Source organism: Orcinus orca, chromosome 5 (assembly GCF_937001465.1).
Source record: "Orcinus orca chromosome 5, mOrcOrc1.1, whole genome shotgun sequence".
Lineage (NCBI taxonomy): Eukaryota > Metazoa > Chordata > Mammalia > Artiodactyla > Delphinidae > Orcinus > Orcinus orca.
The window spans coordinates 66,705,831-66,723,462 of NC_064563.1; the positions used below are offsets into that span (position 1 = coordinate 66,705,831).

The window sequence follows — 17,632 nt, forward strand, 5'->3', positions numbered from 1 at the left end:
CTCTCTGCCAGGCGACAGGCAAGCAGGGCCTCAGACTAGTTCCTGGAAACTTTATGGTCCTTCTCCCTGCTCTGCTCGGTGCCTTCGCCAGGGATTGCTCAGATAATAAGGCACTGTAATAACGGTGACCATTTATTGATCACCTACCATAGGCTAGGCTTCGTGCAAGGCGTTCCATTTACGTTATCTTACACGTTCCCACTTGGTCCTGCTTGTTCTATACCCTGCTTTAGAAAGAGGTCTGCTATGTAGAGAACAGGTATATTGCTTCTTGTTCATTAAACTTGTGGCTGATAGATTCTTCTCTTAAAACAAACAAAACCCCACATTGTTTTCATGGGGAAAATAGACTTCATTTATATTGCTTTGCTTTGCAGGAAAACCTCCAGAAACCTCAGTGGGCACTACTTCTGCAGACATGTCACCTAAAATTCACTAGCATCTTCCTGGTCCCAGCTGTTCTTCCCTTCAGGGAGGCTGTATTTTAGAGTCTGTTTCTCCAGCCTTTCCCTCCCTTGCTCAACAACAGAGGCCTTTCCTATCAGAGTTGGAGGGGCAGAGGTTCTGGGTCCAGCTATGGACTGGTGGGCCATCAGGGGCCTTGGCAAGCCTCCCCTCCCAGCCACGGGGGCCCTGGAACGCTGCCCCTGCAGGAGCTGCCAGGAGAGTGGAGGGTTTGTGGGAGGGCTGTCGGTGTAGGGTGAGAAAGGGGAGCATTTCTCCAGCTGGTGGCAGGAGCTGGCTAGCCAGAGGCCTTGTTCACGGCCCAGTGCAGTGCGGCTCTTGTGTTTATGAGTTTTGTGAGATTTAGAGCGCTCTGTATTAGCCACAGGTTTTTTGGGGTCACATCAAAGGTTAGAAAGCCGTGGAAAGAGTTCTTTCCCCATGAATCACACTTCCCCTAAACTGTAATTCTCTGAGAGGAGCCGGTTTGCTTTATAGAGCTGGCAGGAGAAAGGAGATAACAGGGACTCCTGGGGAGTTTTCCAGAAGAAAACTTCTCTGGAGGACTAGACAAAGAAATTCTCAGTAGAGGAGCCAGAGGAGGAGAAAGACCCACTGGGACCAGGCTGATGGACTAGGATTTGGGGATTGGGATGAGGGGGCAACAGGGCTTCAGATGCTGGGGGCCTGGAAGGATTGGGCCCTTGCATTGCACAACTCCAGGGCACACCCTGCCTTCTGCGGTACACGACCTACACAGCCACATATAGCAACCCTTTCCTTGCTCCCTCATGGATGGATTGGTTATATCTCTAATGGGCTCCCATAGAATCCTCTAGATGGTTGAAGAATATGATTATCCAGGTGCTTATCTGCACCCCATTTCCAGCCACTTCACAGTTGCACCTTTGAGAAGAGGGACCCTAACTTCTTAGCTTTTGTCTTCCAGCCTGACACATAGTTTAAGCTCAGCAAATGTTTGTGGAATGAATGAATAAACATTGTCGAGAGAATTCTTTTAGCATTTAGGGACTGGTATGGCTAACTCAAGTATTAGGAGCCAAGAAGACCTTTGATTTCTTTGAAGAGTAATATTCAAATACACCAATTCTTTTAAGACCCAAATGGACCACTGCCTGCTTTTAGGAAGCCTCCAGATGAATTTCTGTTTACTTAGTTCCTCCTTCATCTCTCAAACACTAGTCCCTGTCTCAGGCACCATGATGGGATACGCTTGAGAAGCCCACAGTCCTAATGGGGTGACACACACTGGGCCTTACAATGGAGTGGTCAAAACTGTCAAAACGAAGGGCACATGTGGGGCATGTACAGGGGCTACAGGGTTCTAGGAAGAGAGTGGCTCACTCACTGCCAGGATGGCAGGCTTCACAGAGCGGGTGATGGGGGCAGGGGCTGGAGAGCAGACATGGAGGGAAACTGTCTTTGCTCTGCTCTTATCTAGGCTTTGTCTCTCTTGAGCACAAAGAGGTTAAGTGTCTACTCCAGGGTCACATGGCTAATGAGTAGGTCTCAAAGCTGATTCTTCAACGCCATATCCTGTGACCTAGCACCAGCTCTCTCTCTGTGCTTGAGCCCAGGCCTTGATAACCTGTCCGTCCAAAAGCCCCTGTGGCCTCACAGAGCATCTGATGTAAGAGGAGGCCTCAGCCACGGAGTTGATTCCTGAGCCATCCTGATGACACGTCTGGGCCTCTTTTACCTGTCGTTATCCTGTTAACAATCCAGCTTGTTCCCAGCTCTGCACCTGTCTTGCTCAACAGTCTGATGCTCTGCTGACCTACTTGGCAGCTCTCGTACTTCCTGCTTTGTTCCCCAGGTTCTGCCTGGCAATCGTCCTCGTGGATTATAGCACCTTTGTACCCTTGGGCACCTGGCTTCCAGGTTATCATGAGGCACTGGGGGCTTCAGTTCCTCCAGGTCAAGGTACACCTCACTCCACCAAGCCTCCTGCACAAACCAAGGCCAGACAGAGTCCCTGCCCCTGCTGCCAGATATCCCCAGCCAGGCTCCTCTGCTAGGACTTCACCTCTTCCCTCAGCTCACCAACAGGGGCACTGCCCATCCCTGCCCCCTGGGCTGCGATAGGAGAGAGGCCATGGGCTCCAAAATCAGACAGACCTGGTTCAACTTCAGCACCTGTCAGTTTTCAGAAGTTCCTTAACTTCACTGAGCCTTATTTTCCCATCTGTAAAATGGGAATAGTAATACCTACCTCACAAAAATATACACACAATCTGTACCTGGTACATGGCTGAGGAAGTGGGAGCTGACATCATCTACTACTTATAAAAGTTTTTCAAAAGCTCCTCATGTATCTAGGCTTTGGCCCTCTTGAGCACAGAGAGGTTAAGTGTCTACTCCAAGGTCACATGTCTAGTTAGGAGGTCTCAAACCCAATCCTTCAACTCCATATCCTGTGACACACCACCATCTCGCTTTCTGTGCTCAAGCCCCAGCTTTGACAGGTTGTCCAATCTATGGGTCTTTTTTGACCCTGAGATGCACAGAGAAAGCCTGAGTTAGCCCATTTTACAGTGAGGGGACTTGGGCTCAGTGCAAATAAGTGAGTTTCCCTAGGTCGCACTGCTCATCAGGAGGGAGCTGGGTGAGAACCATTTGATTTTGCATTCTATGGCCTCAAAATAAATCCTTCCCATCTCTCCCCTCCACTGTCAGGGGACCCAGCCCTATTCTGAGAAAGCCTTCTCTCCCCATGATCAGAATGTCTGTGAGTTCAGACATCATTCTGGCTCTTTCCACGGTCCCAAGCAGACCCTTCAAGTGGAGAACAGTGAGAAGGCCTCTCCGGATACGTCTTGGGGGATGAGGAACACAGTGCCTGGAGCCCTGGGAAGGAGGAGACTGCTGGCTGAGATCCACTCCTCGTGCCCCTGCGGCAGCCCAGACTCTCCCCCAACCCCAGCCCCTGGCCAGAGCAACCCTCTGGCCAGTTGACGGTGGCCACCCAGCCCCCATCCCCGGGCTGCCAAGGTTGGCAGCCTCACGGCCATGCTGCACAGCTCTGCGCCTCTCCTCCTCAGTTTATTCCTTCCAGATACGCAGTTGCTGCTTTTTATTTGGATCACTTTTCTGTGTTATGGTATTTCGGTTGTTTTTCCACTCCTTCCCCCCATCCCCCTGCCTTTCCCCCATGGCAGGATTCCTGAGAAGACTAGCTTTTGGAAAGAGCTGCAAGCACATCTGCTCTCTGGCTACAGCATTCCAGGAGGGCCCTGTCAGGGGCTCGGCTCTCGGGGAGCCAGGACACGCTGGGCAGCAGAGGCTGGGGGGCAGGGTTCAGGGGCCCTGGCAGTGGAGGCCCGTGGTGGGCACGCTCCCTGCAGCAGGCAGGGCTGAGCCTCAGGGCCTGGGGGTGCTGCCTAAGTCCTGGGGCCACAGCTCCCCAGCTCCCCGGCCCTGCTGGCTGTGACTGTTGGCTCTCTAGGCTCAGATCTGTGTATGCCAGACTTGGGGTGAGAGAGAAACCAGGAGACTTGGAAAACACCCTGGCCCTCCATCTCTTTTGTCAGAACCTCTTTGGTCAGTGGTTCTGAAGGGGTGGGGGTCCTGTGTGTGTGTGATCTCTGTAGGCGCAGTCGAGCGCGCTAGAGAGTGTGTGCTGGTTGCGTGCAGGCTTGGAAGTCACAGGGCCGGGGTTCGATCCCTGACTTCCCACCAAAGGCTGTATGAATCTGGGCAAGTCACCGCGAAGTGGGCATGATAACATGCCTCCCTCCAACGTTGTTGTGAGGGTGAACTGAGTTAACCCATGAAAATACTTCCTTGCACATAGTAAGTGCTCAATAAGTATTTTAGCTACAATTATTATGTATGCATGGGGGTATGTATGGAGTTTAATAGATTTGGGGTGGTGCTTCTTGGACTTTGGAGTGTGACAGTCACCTGGGAAGCCTGTTAAAAGTGCTGGCTTCTGGGCCTCACTTGCAGAGATTCTGATCCAGCAGGTCTTAGGTGGGCTCAGGAATTTACTTTTTAATCCAGAGCCCTGGTGATGCTGATGCACTGGTCCAGGGTCTGATCTGGAGTTGTCTGAGGTGTCTGGCGAACAGATCCTTGGGATCCTGGGCTCTGGTACATCCATCAGAACTGCTTTGCAAATGTAACTGGAGACCAGATAAAGGGGTGGTGTGGGATGAGGTTGAGGATGGACAGGAGCCATCTCAGGCAGAGCCTTGAGGCTCTAGGAAGGAATTAAGTTTGTTGGAGTTTTAGGCATGGGATAGACACAGTCCTACTGAGTGATTTGGGTTGGACCAGTCTGGTTTACAAGCCCAGGGCACAGCAGATGGCAAAGAGGGTGTAAAATTGCAGTTAGCTCAAGGCCAGAGTGGCAGAAGTGTCTGTGCCCATATAGAAGCAGCAGCAGTATCTGGAGGAAGAGAGAATGGCCCAGATTGAGCAGCCGTGCCAACTCCCTGCTCCCTCAGGCTGGGCATCTGAGCCACTGGCAGAGCAGCCAAGCACGGCCTAGGCTCCACGAGCTGACCGCCTCACCCGCTGAGCCGGGCTGTGGCCGGACTGGAGGGCCTGGCTTAGGGTAAGAATCCGAATCTGTCAGCTCATCCGCTCACGAGCTTGTAGTTTCTTGATTATTTTTCTCTTAGTAAAGATCTTTTAGAAAAATTATTTATTTTGACTGAGCTAAGAAAAGAAGGAGGTGGGATGTACTGAGGCTGGGGAGATGGGGAGGTCACCCCTTCAGGAGCAGACCTGTAGGGGCAGCTCTGAGAGCTGGAGCTTCACCTTGGATCTACTTTCAGGCAGTGGATTTGATGTGTTAATTAAGTGTATGTGAAGGTGAGTGAGTGTGCCCGTACGTGCGTGCATGCATGTGTGTGCGTAGATGTACATGTACACAGGTGAGGGTTGCATGCACGTGTATTCATTCAATTCATTTAACGACAACCACAAAATATTTATTGAGTGTGTACTCTGTGCCAGACACTGTTCTAGATATCTGGGATCCATCAGTGAACAAAATGACATCCTTGCCCTCAAGGAGCTTCCTTTCTATGGGATTTTGTGTGTATAGAGGGATGGATATGTGTTTGTGTGTATGAGTCTGTTGTACACACATGTGTGGAGAAAGAAGAATAATAACATGTGGGTGCACAGGCAGACCTGGGTCAAGAACCATCTGCCATTTTCTAGGCATGTGATCCTGGGCAAAATATTTAACGTTTCTGAGGCTTGGGGTTTTACAAAATGGGAAAATGATCCCTTTCTTTCACAACTGTTGTGAGACTAAATGTAAAAATACTTGGAAAGCTCCAGGCAAAGTACCTGATATATGATAGTTGCCAAATGATACTTTTTTCTTCATGTCTCCTGTGGATTTGGAGGAGATATTTCTACGTGTGTATACCAAGCGTGCATTTGCATCTGGGCAACATGCCTTGTGTATCTAAGAGGCTGAACGTGAGGGTTCTCCCTGAATGAGAACCTCCCTCCCTTGGGATGTATCCTGCACTGTGGAGATATCTCAGGTCTGATCAAAGGTGATGGTGTTGCCTGGAAAGTTCCATTCCAAGACAGAAGGTCCATTATAAAGCGGGGAGAGACAGGCTGCTAAGTCTGGAATCCCATGAGTTGGCCCATTTCAGCCTTGGTTAGGTCTGTCCTGGATCCTTCCAGCAGCAGTGGGACTGTGTGTTTTGTAATGCTGTTTTTTTGTTTGTTTGTTTGTTTTGCTGTATGCGGGCCTCTCACTGTTGTGGCCTCTCCCATTGCAGAGCACAGGCTCCGGACGCACAGGCTCAGCGGCCATGGCTCATGGGCCCAGCCGCTCCGCGGCATGTGGGATCTTCCCGGACCGGGGCACGAACCCGTGTCCCCTGCATCGGCAGGCGGACTCTCAACCACTGTGCCACCAGGGAAGCCCTGCAATGCTGTTTTTAGTGCACACTAAGAATCTTGGCACCCCTTAGCTGACACCCACCTACAACATGCAGCTTCTCTTTTCCTAGTTCTATGACTCCCTGGCCATGCTGCTCCCTCTGAGACCTTCTTCTTAGCCCCCTGATCATTTGTAGAAGTATATCCAGAAGATGGACCCAGAAGGCAACTGTGGAGGCAGGATTGCATTTCTGTGTAATCTGCTTGGGACTGCCAAGACCTTTGCTTTGAGCAAGAAGAGAGATGGGTCAGGTTCCTGCCCTCCTCCCTCTACAATCTTTCCCAAGGAGAGAGTCCGCGGTTTGGGCTATGTCTTCTAAGAGGCTGACTCAGAGTGTCTACCCTAAGAGGCTGACTCAGAGTGTCTACCTTCAGCCCCGGCGTCCATCCTCTGCTCCATCTCCAAGTGTCCATCAGATATTCATCTGAGCAACTGAGACTCAGTGTGACTGATGACATATCCATCTTCTTGACCACGAACCAGCTCCCTCTGGGCACCCAGCTGTTCTAGTGAATGGCTCCAGCATTCTTCCAGACATGCCAGCTTGAAGCCGCTGAGTCATACCTCACATGTCCCTCTGTTGCATTTCCCACAGCTGATCAGTTATCCAGTGGTTCCAAGTTATTCCCCCAACCAGTCCTTTCCCACCCCCATTCCTGCTGCACCCCTCCCCTGGTCAGGCTGCCATCTACTCCAATTTGGCCTCCCTGCCTCCAGCCTCCCCCTTCACGACCAGCCAGGCCACCATCCTTGTGCTCATTGCTGTCCCTCAGCCGCTGCCCCCAGCTGCTCTCTCCATCCACAGCACCCTCTCCTCTCCTCCACAAACTCTGTTCCAACCTAACTGGTCCCCTCGTGGTTCCCAGGACACTGCACCTTCCTGCTACCTGACCTTGGCTGAAGTGGTTTCCCTTGCCTAGAATCCTTTTCTCCATTCCAAGCTTTTACCTAAATTCTAGCCATCTCTCACGGTATATAAAATCCCTGGCTGAGATGTTATAAGGCACGGGTGCCTAGAGCCCGTGCTCTGCAACAAGAGAAGCCACCACGATGAGAAGCCCCCGCTCACCCCAACTAGAGAAAGCCCACGAGCAGCAACGAAGACCCAACGCAGCCAAAAATAAATAAATAAATTTTAAAAATTAAAAAAAGAAAACAAACATGATGAGAAGGTGGGAAAAGTGGGGGAAGGGAGCTAAGTTGCTAGCAGTTTGCTAGAGATGGAGGATTTAGTTCACCTTTGGGGCAGACTTTTGCTTTGTTTCGGGAAAATCAACACCAATCTAAAACTGTGTTATCACTGTCAGCGCGAATGCATATGTTCACTGTTCCGGTTCAGCAATGTAAATAGCCGTGCCTTGGGAGACAGGGACTGCCTTTTCTCTCCTTTTTTTCCTAAGGTTTGAGGAAAAGCGTTGTGGAGGAAGTTGTGGACTGGTCCCTGGGGGGGTGACTATTTTCAGCTGAAGTTTGGAGAGTCGCTTGCAAGAGATGGCAAGCAGAGACTAGCAGGCTTCCTGAGGAGGTTGGAGAGTCCCTGGCACTGCTGCTGTGGGACCCAGGTGACACTTCTTGACACAGAGCTGGGGAGAAGCACACTCTATCCATGTCTGCAGCATCCCTCTAGAACACTGGGGGCATCCGAGGAGGCAGCAGCCACGGATGCTTGAGGACTCCACAAGGACCATCTCCAGCAGAAGCTCTCCTTTCATGGGCCTCCGTAAGCCCCGCACGGTGACTGCTGTGGATAGATGGATTTGTGACATCATTTGAGATGCCCCACTGGGAGCTCCCAGAAGTATTTGAGGGAAATATTGCATGGAGTGCGGCTCAGTGTCATTGTAACTCACTATTAAAGTAGCAACAAATCATTTATACCCTTGGCAGGTGAAAACTAAATACACTAGAGATAGACATAAAACCATACTACACTGTTAACCATGGTTGCCTCTGGGTGCCAGTATTCTAGAGAATTCCTTTTCTTTATATTTTTATGGAACTCTCCACATTTTCCACTACAAGCATTTGTAATTAGAAAAACAAAAGCTATGAATAAGGAATATCTCTTTCCTTCCCCTTCCGGGCCCAGTGGAAGCCTCTGCTGCCTAAGGCCGCTGTGGTTTCTTCCCCTGCTGAACTCAGGCAGTGACTCTTGGGTGCAGATCCGTGTTTATTCCTTGTTTTAGGTACTTGTGCCAGCTCTGCAAGCTCCTTCAGGAGAAGGAACACGTCTCCTTCTACTCAACCCTCCCCCATCACTCACTCTGCTTGCAGGAGCTACTTCTCAGAACCTGCCTGGCCTGCTTCCACCCTTGGCCTTCATACTCACTGTTCCATCTGCCGACACCCCCTCCTCCCTGGTCCCCCCCAGACAGCTTGTGGGCTTCCTGCTTCTCACCTTCAGTTTTGACTCAAATGTCTCAACGAGCAGGCCATTTAAAATTGCACACCCTCCCAGCACTCTTTCCCCCTCTCCTGCTTCATTTCTCCCTCCAACATAGATCTCCATCTGACATGCTATGTAATGTGCTTCTTTATTATGTCTCCTCGCACCAGTCTGTAAGCTCTAGACGACAAGGATTTTTGTCTGTATTGTTCTCTGCTGTAAGCTCACCACCAGGATGTATGCCTGGTATGTACAGAAGATAAGTGTTTGTTGAATGAGTGAATACAGTTTATAATAACACTAGTTACCGTGTACTAGATCCCGTGCTAGGTGCTTAGTAATTCCCTCATTCCGTCGTCTTCACAGTGTTTTGAGGTACACAGCAATATCTCTGTTGGAAAGACGAGGAAACCAAAGCTCAGAGGGTTAGCGAACTCAGGTGGAGGCACACACTCTCCCATGGCAGAGTGGTGTGGAACGCAGATCTGGCTGCTCCAGGGGCCAGGAGCTTTCCACCATAGGAGACTCCTTTGTCCTCATGGTGGTCTCTCACTGTGCTGACACCCCTCTGCGTCTTGGGCACCATTTATTTCCCCCACTGCAGGAACCACAGTGCTGGTGCCTTGAGCCAGCATTGCTCCAAGTGGGCTCCTCACCCAGTTTGCATCCCTTCTGGTGACCCAAACCCTGCAATCAGAGAAGCCAAATTGTTCCTTCCCTGCCTCACTGCCTCTACTGTGGGCGCTCTAGGTTATGGTATAAATGAGCAGGCCCACAGGTTTTGTTTCTTTCTCCTGCAGCCCCATTCTCCCAAAGGGAGGTTGGTTGCTCCCTGAGAACCTTCTGCAGACCGGCAAGGTAGAATTACAGCAAGAACCCAAGAGATTCGGGTCCATGCTCAGGATCTGCGGCTCACTAGCTATGCCATGACTTTGGGCAAGTCTTTTAACTTGTGCATTGACACAATGAAAGGAATTCTTCTTTCTTTGTGGTTTGCCTACAGTACTGTGATGATGGCAAATGGAGAATCTGTCTCATGGGGGTGTTGTGTAGATGCATGAGCCAATTTGATTATCATACTTAGCACCGTGCCTGACGATAAGGCTTAATAATTGTTGGCTGATCTTGTCATCAGTCAGGAGTAGCCCGGGAACTGGCAGGGTTTGCAGTCGGCTGGTAGGATGTGTTGTGGGTGTGGATTGTACCTAACCACTAACTCCAATCACCCTCCAATCTAAACTTTCCTAGAGCTTCAGTCCTCAGAGTTGAGAATTCCTTGTTCAAGGTCACATAGTCATGACTTTTATAAGGGCTTGATTGGGACGCTTTTCAGAATACCTCACCTCTTCAGTCAGTACACTATATTTCTGCTGGGAGGTAATTGTTGCCATCTCTGCTGGGTTACACAATTTGAGGAATGATTTGCACAAGCATCAGTTACCACCAAGACCAAGGCATGAGGCATAATTATCTCAGGTGGAAGCTGTGATTGAGCCTGTGCACTGAGGCCTGGTTTGCAGGGGCTACAAATGAGCTACCACCTCCAGAGCGCTATGTGCCTGCTAGATGCTGGGGCTGTAATTAACCGGAGCCTGTTTGCAAACACCCATTCTCCAAGTTCCAGTGCGTCAAAAGTCCCGACTCTGGTGAACGTCAAGATCCCTGCAGAGGGACTTCCCTGGTGGCACAGAGGGACTTCCCTGGTGGCGCAGTGGTTAAGAATCCGTCTGCCAATGCAGGGGACACAGGTTTGAGCCCTGGTCGGGAAGATCCCACATGCCTCAGAGCAACTAAGCCCTTGTGCGACAACTACTGAGCCTGCGCTCTAGAGCCCATGAACCACAACTACTGAAGCCCGTGCGCCTAGAGCCCGTGCTCCGCAATGAGAAGCCACCTCAATGAGAAGCCCACGCACCGCAACGAAGAGTAGCCCCAGCTCGCCACAACTAGAGAAAGCCTGTGCGCAGCTACGAAGACCCAATGCAGCCAAAACAAGAAAAAGAAAAATCCCTGCAGAGTCTGTGGCTGAACTGAGTGAGACCTTCCCATTGTCTAAGGCTTCATTTATAGTTTTCAAGGGAATTCCCTTTACTGGCTTTGCTATGTAGTTGTGGTATAGTACGTATGATTTGGAGTAATCCATCTGCCATCAGTCCCCCGACATCTCCTTGCTCTCCCACCCACATGGTTTCACCCAGGAAGATCTAGTTCTGTTTGTGCCTGAAGGGGAAGGAGACCAGGGATCCAGGCCTTCCTTTTCTGTCATGTGAATGACCATAAGCAACAGGAGAATTCATCTCTTGCCCTCACCATGGCCCATGTCTGCTCTACACATGGGCCCAGAGGCCACACTTTCAGTACTTCTGAGAAGTTGATGATGGCATCTATGAAATGGGAGGCCTTTCATCCTGAGGCAAGGGTACAAGTTCTGCCAGCCCTTTGTACCATCTGGAAACAATGCTGGGAATCATATTTGCAGGTCCAGAAATGTTATTTGATTGTTCCATGGCATGAAAGACTTAATTTGAGGCTTAGTGGAGAGAGCAGACTAAAGAAGATTTAGGAAACATGGCCCACAAGGGCAAAAAGTGCTGAGTTTGAGTAAAAATACACATTCTACACGTAGTCAGCACTCCGACAACACTGGGGGTGGGCAGAGCTGGGACCAACGTTCACAGATAATTCTCCAACTTTATTTTACCCTCCCACAGGCCAGGGTCTTGTCATAATTACCTTGCTTATACAACCCTTGTTTGCATCTCCAGAGAGACAGCCATGTTTGGAAGAAAGAACACGAGTCCCCAAGCCTGAAAGGAGTCCCAAGAAGAAGAAAATGTAAGAGAGTGAAAAGTGTGGAGTTTTTTTTTTGTTTTCTTTTTTTTTTTGTGGTGTGCAGGTCTCTCACTGCTGTGGCCTCTCCCGTTGCGGAACACAGGCTCTGGACGCGCAGGCCCAGCGGCCATGGCTCACGGGCCCAGCCGCTCCGCGGCATATGGGATCCTCCCGAACTGGGGCACGAACCCGCGTCCCCTGCATCGGCAGGCAGACTCCCAACCACTGCGCCACCAGGGAAGCCCCAAAAGTGTGGAGTTTTGACTAAGTCAGACTTCAGTTCCAATCCTTGTTATATCATATACCATCTATGAGAACTTTATAGCTTCTCTGAGTTTCAGTGTGCATAGTTCAAGATGGTACAGATAATATCTATCCTGTTAGATTGTTATAAAAATCATTAAAACATATGTAAAGCATTGAAAAGCTGGCTTATATTACGTATTGAATAAATGGCAAGTATTAATATCTGTAAAATGGAGGTATTTCGTAATACCCACTTTGCAATACGGTTGTGAAAAGTAGGGGGGAAATGCTTTTGGCCTATAGCAGATGTTTAATAAATGGTAGTTGTTAGTCCTGTCTTGCTGTGAAATATATGTCTGACTTTCAGCAAAGTCACCTCTGCTGACAGTGAAATGGGAAGTATTTCTACTCTACTCACTCCCATAAGGACTGCAGTGGCAACTGGCAATAATCACACATGCCTCACTTGATTTTTGGAGTTGTGATAAATAAAATCACATACAATATATTGGAAGCCAGACACAGGGAACAATGTACTAGAATGAAACACATTGGGAGGCAAGGGACTTGGGTTCTAGTCTTAGTGCTGTCTTTTGCCAAGTGACTGTAAGCAAATCGCCAAGTAATCAGACCCTCAGGTGCACACACTGCTGACCTCTCAGCAGCTGTGAGAAAATGCAAATGTGAGAAATTATCACTATTGCTCCTTGAGGGTAAAGACGGTTTTCCCTTTTTAATCTTTGGAACCCAGCAAAGTCCTTGGCATATAGTGGGTACTCAATACTTTTGTTTAATGAATTATAAATTGCCCAGAAATCATATTTTTAATCATCAGTGAACTTTTTTACCCATAAGCTTATAACCTTTGGTCTCACTGCGATTGGTTGGATCCCTGGGCCTGTGTCCCAAAGTATTTGTATTCCATGCTAACCTTAACATACTCAGATATGTTATTCAGACGCAACTGAAAGCACACACACCCACAAAACCAGCAGTAAAGAGAGAAGAAAGCAGCTCTTCTGTATATGGCAGCTGTAAGGGGACGGTTTCATAATCCTACACCCAGTTCTGGTTTGGTTACCACTCCTCTAGATTCCTTATTCCTCTATGTACCCATTCTACAGAATTCATCCCCAGAGTGAAGGTGGTAGCCACTGCAGAGGCTCAAGCTGCTTTCGAAGATGACTCTTCATGGGTAGTTAAGAATGTGAAAGATGCCTTACAGTTCTCCTCCTAATGGGAGATGGCAGGTGGCAAGTGGCAAGCAGAAACACGGATGAGAGTGCGGGGCTTCCTGGTGCCAAGGGAGAGCCCTTGAAGACTTCTTGGCAGCAGAGAACATCACACGTGCCCTCCACACTACATACCGTTCCAGAATTGTTAAAGTATTTGGTCTCTGGGCTTCCCTGGTGGCTCAGTGGTTGAGAGTCTGCCTGCCAATGCAGGGGACATGGGTACGTGCCCCGGTCCGGGAAGATCCCACATGCCGCGGAGCGGCTGGGCCCGTGAGCCATGGCCGCTGAGCCTGTGCGTCCGGAGTGGGAGAGGCCACAACAGTGAGAGGCCCGCGTACCGCAAAAAAAAAAAAAAAAAGTATTTGGTCTCTGAGGGCTTTGGTAGAAGAGGAAAGCTTGTAGAGATTGAGAGAAGGGAAATGGAGAAGACCAAAATGCTAACAGTCACCATCATTACGTGTGCACTGTAATAAACTGCCCTGGACCAAGGGCACTGGCAAAGGTTGGATGTTTTCCAGATCTGCCATGTATCATGTCTTCCCATCTTACTGAGGAGCATCTATGATCTTAAGTAATTTTTAATACCATCTCCCACCCACAACTCTTCTTCCTTTTCTCCTTCCCCTCTTCTCCACCCACCCCATCGTTTCTCCCTCCCTACCCTTAAGTCCGACTAAAGGTAACCTCAGGCAAGCCTCACCCAATCACCCCAGCTGGGTTGGGTGTCCCTCTGTAGCCTTCAACTCACCGCACTGTAATTTCTGGTTTATTTACTTACTGTCCAGTTCTGAAAAGTAGGACCTTTATCTTGTTCAGCATTTAATCCCCAAATACCCCCAACAGTGCATCACACAAAAGAAGATGCTTAACAAATGTTTATTAAGTGTACCAGGTTATACTTCTCATTTATTGCATTTCCCCCCCGCCCCAGCTACTACAATAACTAAGCAAACAGAGTTAAATGTCAGTCTTTTTTCTTTGCACAGTAGACAAAAACTGTTGTAAAGCTAGATACCAACCAGCTATATTTTTCCCTGGTACCAGATCATCATACTGGTGAGTTCCTTCAAACCATTTAAGTATAGCATTCAGTGCTGCATAATTTGTTCAAGATCACAGAATAAAATGTAAAGTTTTTCAATTAATTTTACAAAAGCAGCAAAACTCTACAACAAAATCCTACAGGAAAAAGTAGACCAATCTCATTTATAAACATGAATTTAAGTGTATTAAACGTAACAAAACTTACCAAGATACAAAACCTAAATCCTAGTTACACAAATACAACTGCTATAGAAATAACGACCTTCTCCCCACCTAGTCTACTTATGACTCAGACAGTAGCTTTTATACCCAACTTCCCACCGCCCCACCTCTGGCTGGCCCTCACCAGGGGTGGATGCCGGCCCCAGCATTAGCATTAGCCCTGGCCCTAGCCCTCACACTGCCCCTGTCAGCCTCGTCTGCCAGGGCCTCACGGTACTGCACTGGCCAGTGTTGGGGTTCTTTCTTCTGGAGCTTGGCCACGAACCCCAGGACTTTCATCTTGCTGGCTTCCAGGTCGCTTCGGGGACCCCAAGAGAATTCACATGCCGGTGGATTGGTGTGAGAAACAAGCCGGTAACTGAGGTATCTCAGCTGCACGAAATCTTCCATAATAAGCCTCCTCGGGCACCCAAAGAGGGGGTGATACTTTGAGGGACGCACCTCCAACCGACGCAGCATCTCCCAGACCTGTGCCTCCCTGGCGCTATTACCTTTCATGTAGATAAAGCCCAACATCATCATTAAAAGACCCAGTCTGGGGCCATCTCCTCCTCCTCCTCCTCAAGAGGTTTTAGTTTGTTGATCAGGATATAAGTGTGGTGCTTGCGGTCAAGCTGTTTCAGCTTGAAACCAAAGACATACGGCAGATGCTCTGCGGCCCTTGTGATGATCTCAGGGAACAGATCCTTTAAGTCTCTGATAATGTATTTCACCATCTCGGAGAGGTGATAGGACTCTTCTTCCTGTCCTTCACCAGCAGAAACTGCACCACCTCGGCCACCGTCTGATCCAGACGGAGACGGGCCCCGCGCCGGGCCAAGGTTTTGGCTGCCAAAGCCCTCGCACCTTTCAGGGTGATGGAGGGCTCCGCAGCCTCTTCCTCCCTTACAGCACCAAGGTCCTCCTCGAGGCTCTCTTGCAGGAGGGGGCTCGGGGCCACCTCCTGCGAGGCGGTCAGGGCCTGGGTCTCACTGTCGTGGCCACCATCCATCTCCCCCTCCGCCCGAGGGATAGGGAGACAGACCCCCGCTCTCTGGTTTCTACAACATGTTTTCGGGCAGGCAGGTGCAAAGCGCGTACACTGGCCGAGGAGAGTGCAAGCCGCTGCACAAACCCCGGCGGAGGGGTTGGACAGCGGCTGGGACGGCTGGAATAGGACTAGGAGAGATGACAGAGGGGACTTAGTGGCTTCCGGGCTGCACCGCAGAGGGTTCGGGACGGCCGCAACGCCGCCGGCGCCAAAGAAGCGCGGCGAGGCCACCGCGCAGCCTCAGTGCGCGCCGGCAAGCCGATTTGCCGGACCACTTCCGGCCAACTCAGCCAAGATGGCGGCCCTGAGGCCCCGCGAAGCCCCTCCTTTTACTGCTCCCGCTGGGGTGGGAGTGAGCGCAGCCTTCGCAGGATGCCAGGGCTGTAGAGGAGTGTGTCGCCAGCGCTGTTCTTTAGACTTGAAGGCTGGAGGGGGGTAACCAGGGCTTTTCTGAGGTTTCAGTGTACAAGGATGAAATAGGGATGGAGTTCCAGCCACGTACTTTCAGCAGGTGCTTTTTTCTATGTGTGTATCTAAGATTTTGAGTAATTTACTGTAGCTTAGTGCGGAGTGCATGAAGGTGAAGGCTGAGATATAAGGCTGTGCGGGACAGTTAGTGACGGGCCTTGAACAGGATGCTACGGAGATTGAAATCTATTCTGAACACGATGGGAATTCATACTACAGGGGGATTTAAGCAAGGGAGTGTCCGGACCAGATCTGTATCTTTCCAGTCTCTCTGGTGGCAGTGTGGAGGATGGATTGGAGTAGGGCTGACCAAAAGCTGGGAATCCAGCTTGGAGTATTGGTATTATTATAGTGCAGAATAGGAACTGAGACTCGGCCTGTCTTGTTCATTGTTATATCCTCAGTGCCCAGAACAGTGCCTGGCACATAGAGGCACTCCATAAATATTGTAAAATGATTGACGAGGGAGTAAGGATAACAGATTCTGGGGGGGGAGGTGTCAAAGAAGATGATAAAAGATATACTGAGGTACAGCTGGCAGAAATAGTAACTGATTGGAGGAAAGGGGAGTTTTGTTTTTCTTTTTACCTGATCAAACTTAACTAGTCCCATTACTTTTTGCTTACTCTACTCTGAGCTTTCTCCCACTACCAGTCTGTCTCTCTCCCTCTCTCCCTCCCTCTCCAACTCCTCCTCCTCTTTCTCCTCCTCCTCCCTCTTCTTCCTCTACTTCCTCCTCCCCTCCCCTCCCCTCCCGTCTCCTTTCCTCCTCTCTCCTCTCCCCCTCCCTTTTCTCTCCTCTCCACCTCCCTTTTCTCTCCTCTCCTCTCCTCTCCTCCCCCCTCCCTTCTTCCCCTCCCCTCTCCCTCTTCCCTCCTCTCCACTCCTCTCCTCTTCTCTCCCTCCTTTCAAGGCTCAGCTTAAATGTCACCTTTCCAAAGCCTTAGTCTCCATGCATGGAAGTTATTTACTGCCATTTCTGAATCACCATAGCAATTTGTATTTGTTTAACACCCACTTGTATAGACCTTATTGTGCACTAGGCTCTGTTCTGTTGTTCAAATATTAATTTGTTTAATTCTCATTAAGGTAAGTACTATTATCACTATCCCCATTTTATAGATGTGTCTTTCCTATGGAATTTGCTATTTACTAGCTATGTAATCTTGGGCAAGTTACCTGAACTCTCCTTCCCTCGGTTACCTTATGAGTGAAATGGGCATAATAGTAGAGAGAACATTGTGGAGATCATGTGAAGTAATGCATGTAAACCATTTAACACAGCGCTTGGCACATGGTGTTCAGTAATTGTTAGCTATTATTTATTGCATACTTTTAATGTGCTGATAATGTACTAATTTTTTACATGTATGTACTCATCTACTCATAACAGCCCTGCTAGATAAGTGGTATTATTATCCCCATTTTACAAGTGAAATAACACAAAAAGAGGGTAAGTAACTTCCCCAGCATCACATGACTGAGCCACTATTTCAATCATATAGTATGACTCCAGAGACCATGCTCTTAACCACTATATTAATAGATGTTAATTATTATCATTATTATTGACCATACTCTGTATAATAGTTATTTTTGTGCTTATTACCCTCCAAAACCAAACATCCTAAAAGCTAGGGCTATGTCCTTAACTCTTTTGAAGAGCCCCTCAGCGTCAGCACTCAGTATGTAATTGTCACTGAACAAATGATGAAAGGCTTTACTTTTTTCCAGAGGAAATAGCATTTATGTTAAGTAAATATATGACAGTTAGACTTTTTTTTTTG

At 49.2% G+C, this 17,632-nt stretch overlaps 1 protein-coding gene across 1 annotated transcript; it reads right to left on the minus strand.

Annotated features, from left to right (window-relative positions):
- Positions 1–13,941: 13,941 nt before the first annotated feature.
- MAGEF1 (MAGE family member F1) lies at positions 13,942–15,396 on the minus strand. The gene is given in 4 exon segments (XM_012536258.2): positions 13,942–14,898; positions 14,901–15,071; positions 15,074–15,368; positions 15,370–15,396. Coding segments are annotated over 4 exon segments (924 nt in total). The 3' UTR covers positions 13,942–14,467.
- Positions 15,397–17,632: the final 2,236 nt, after the last annotated feature.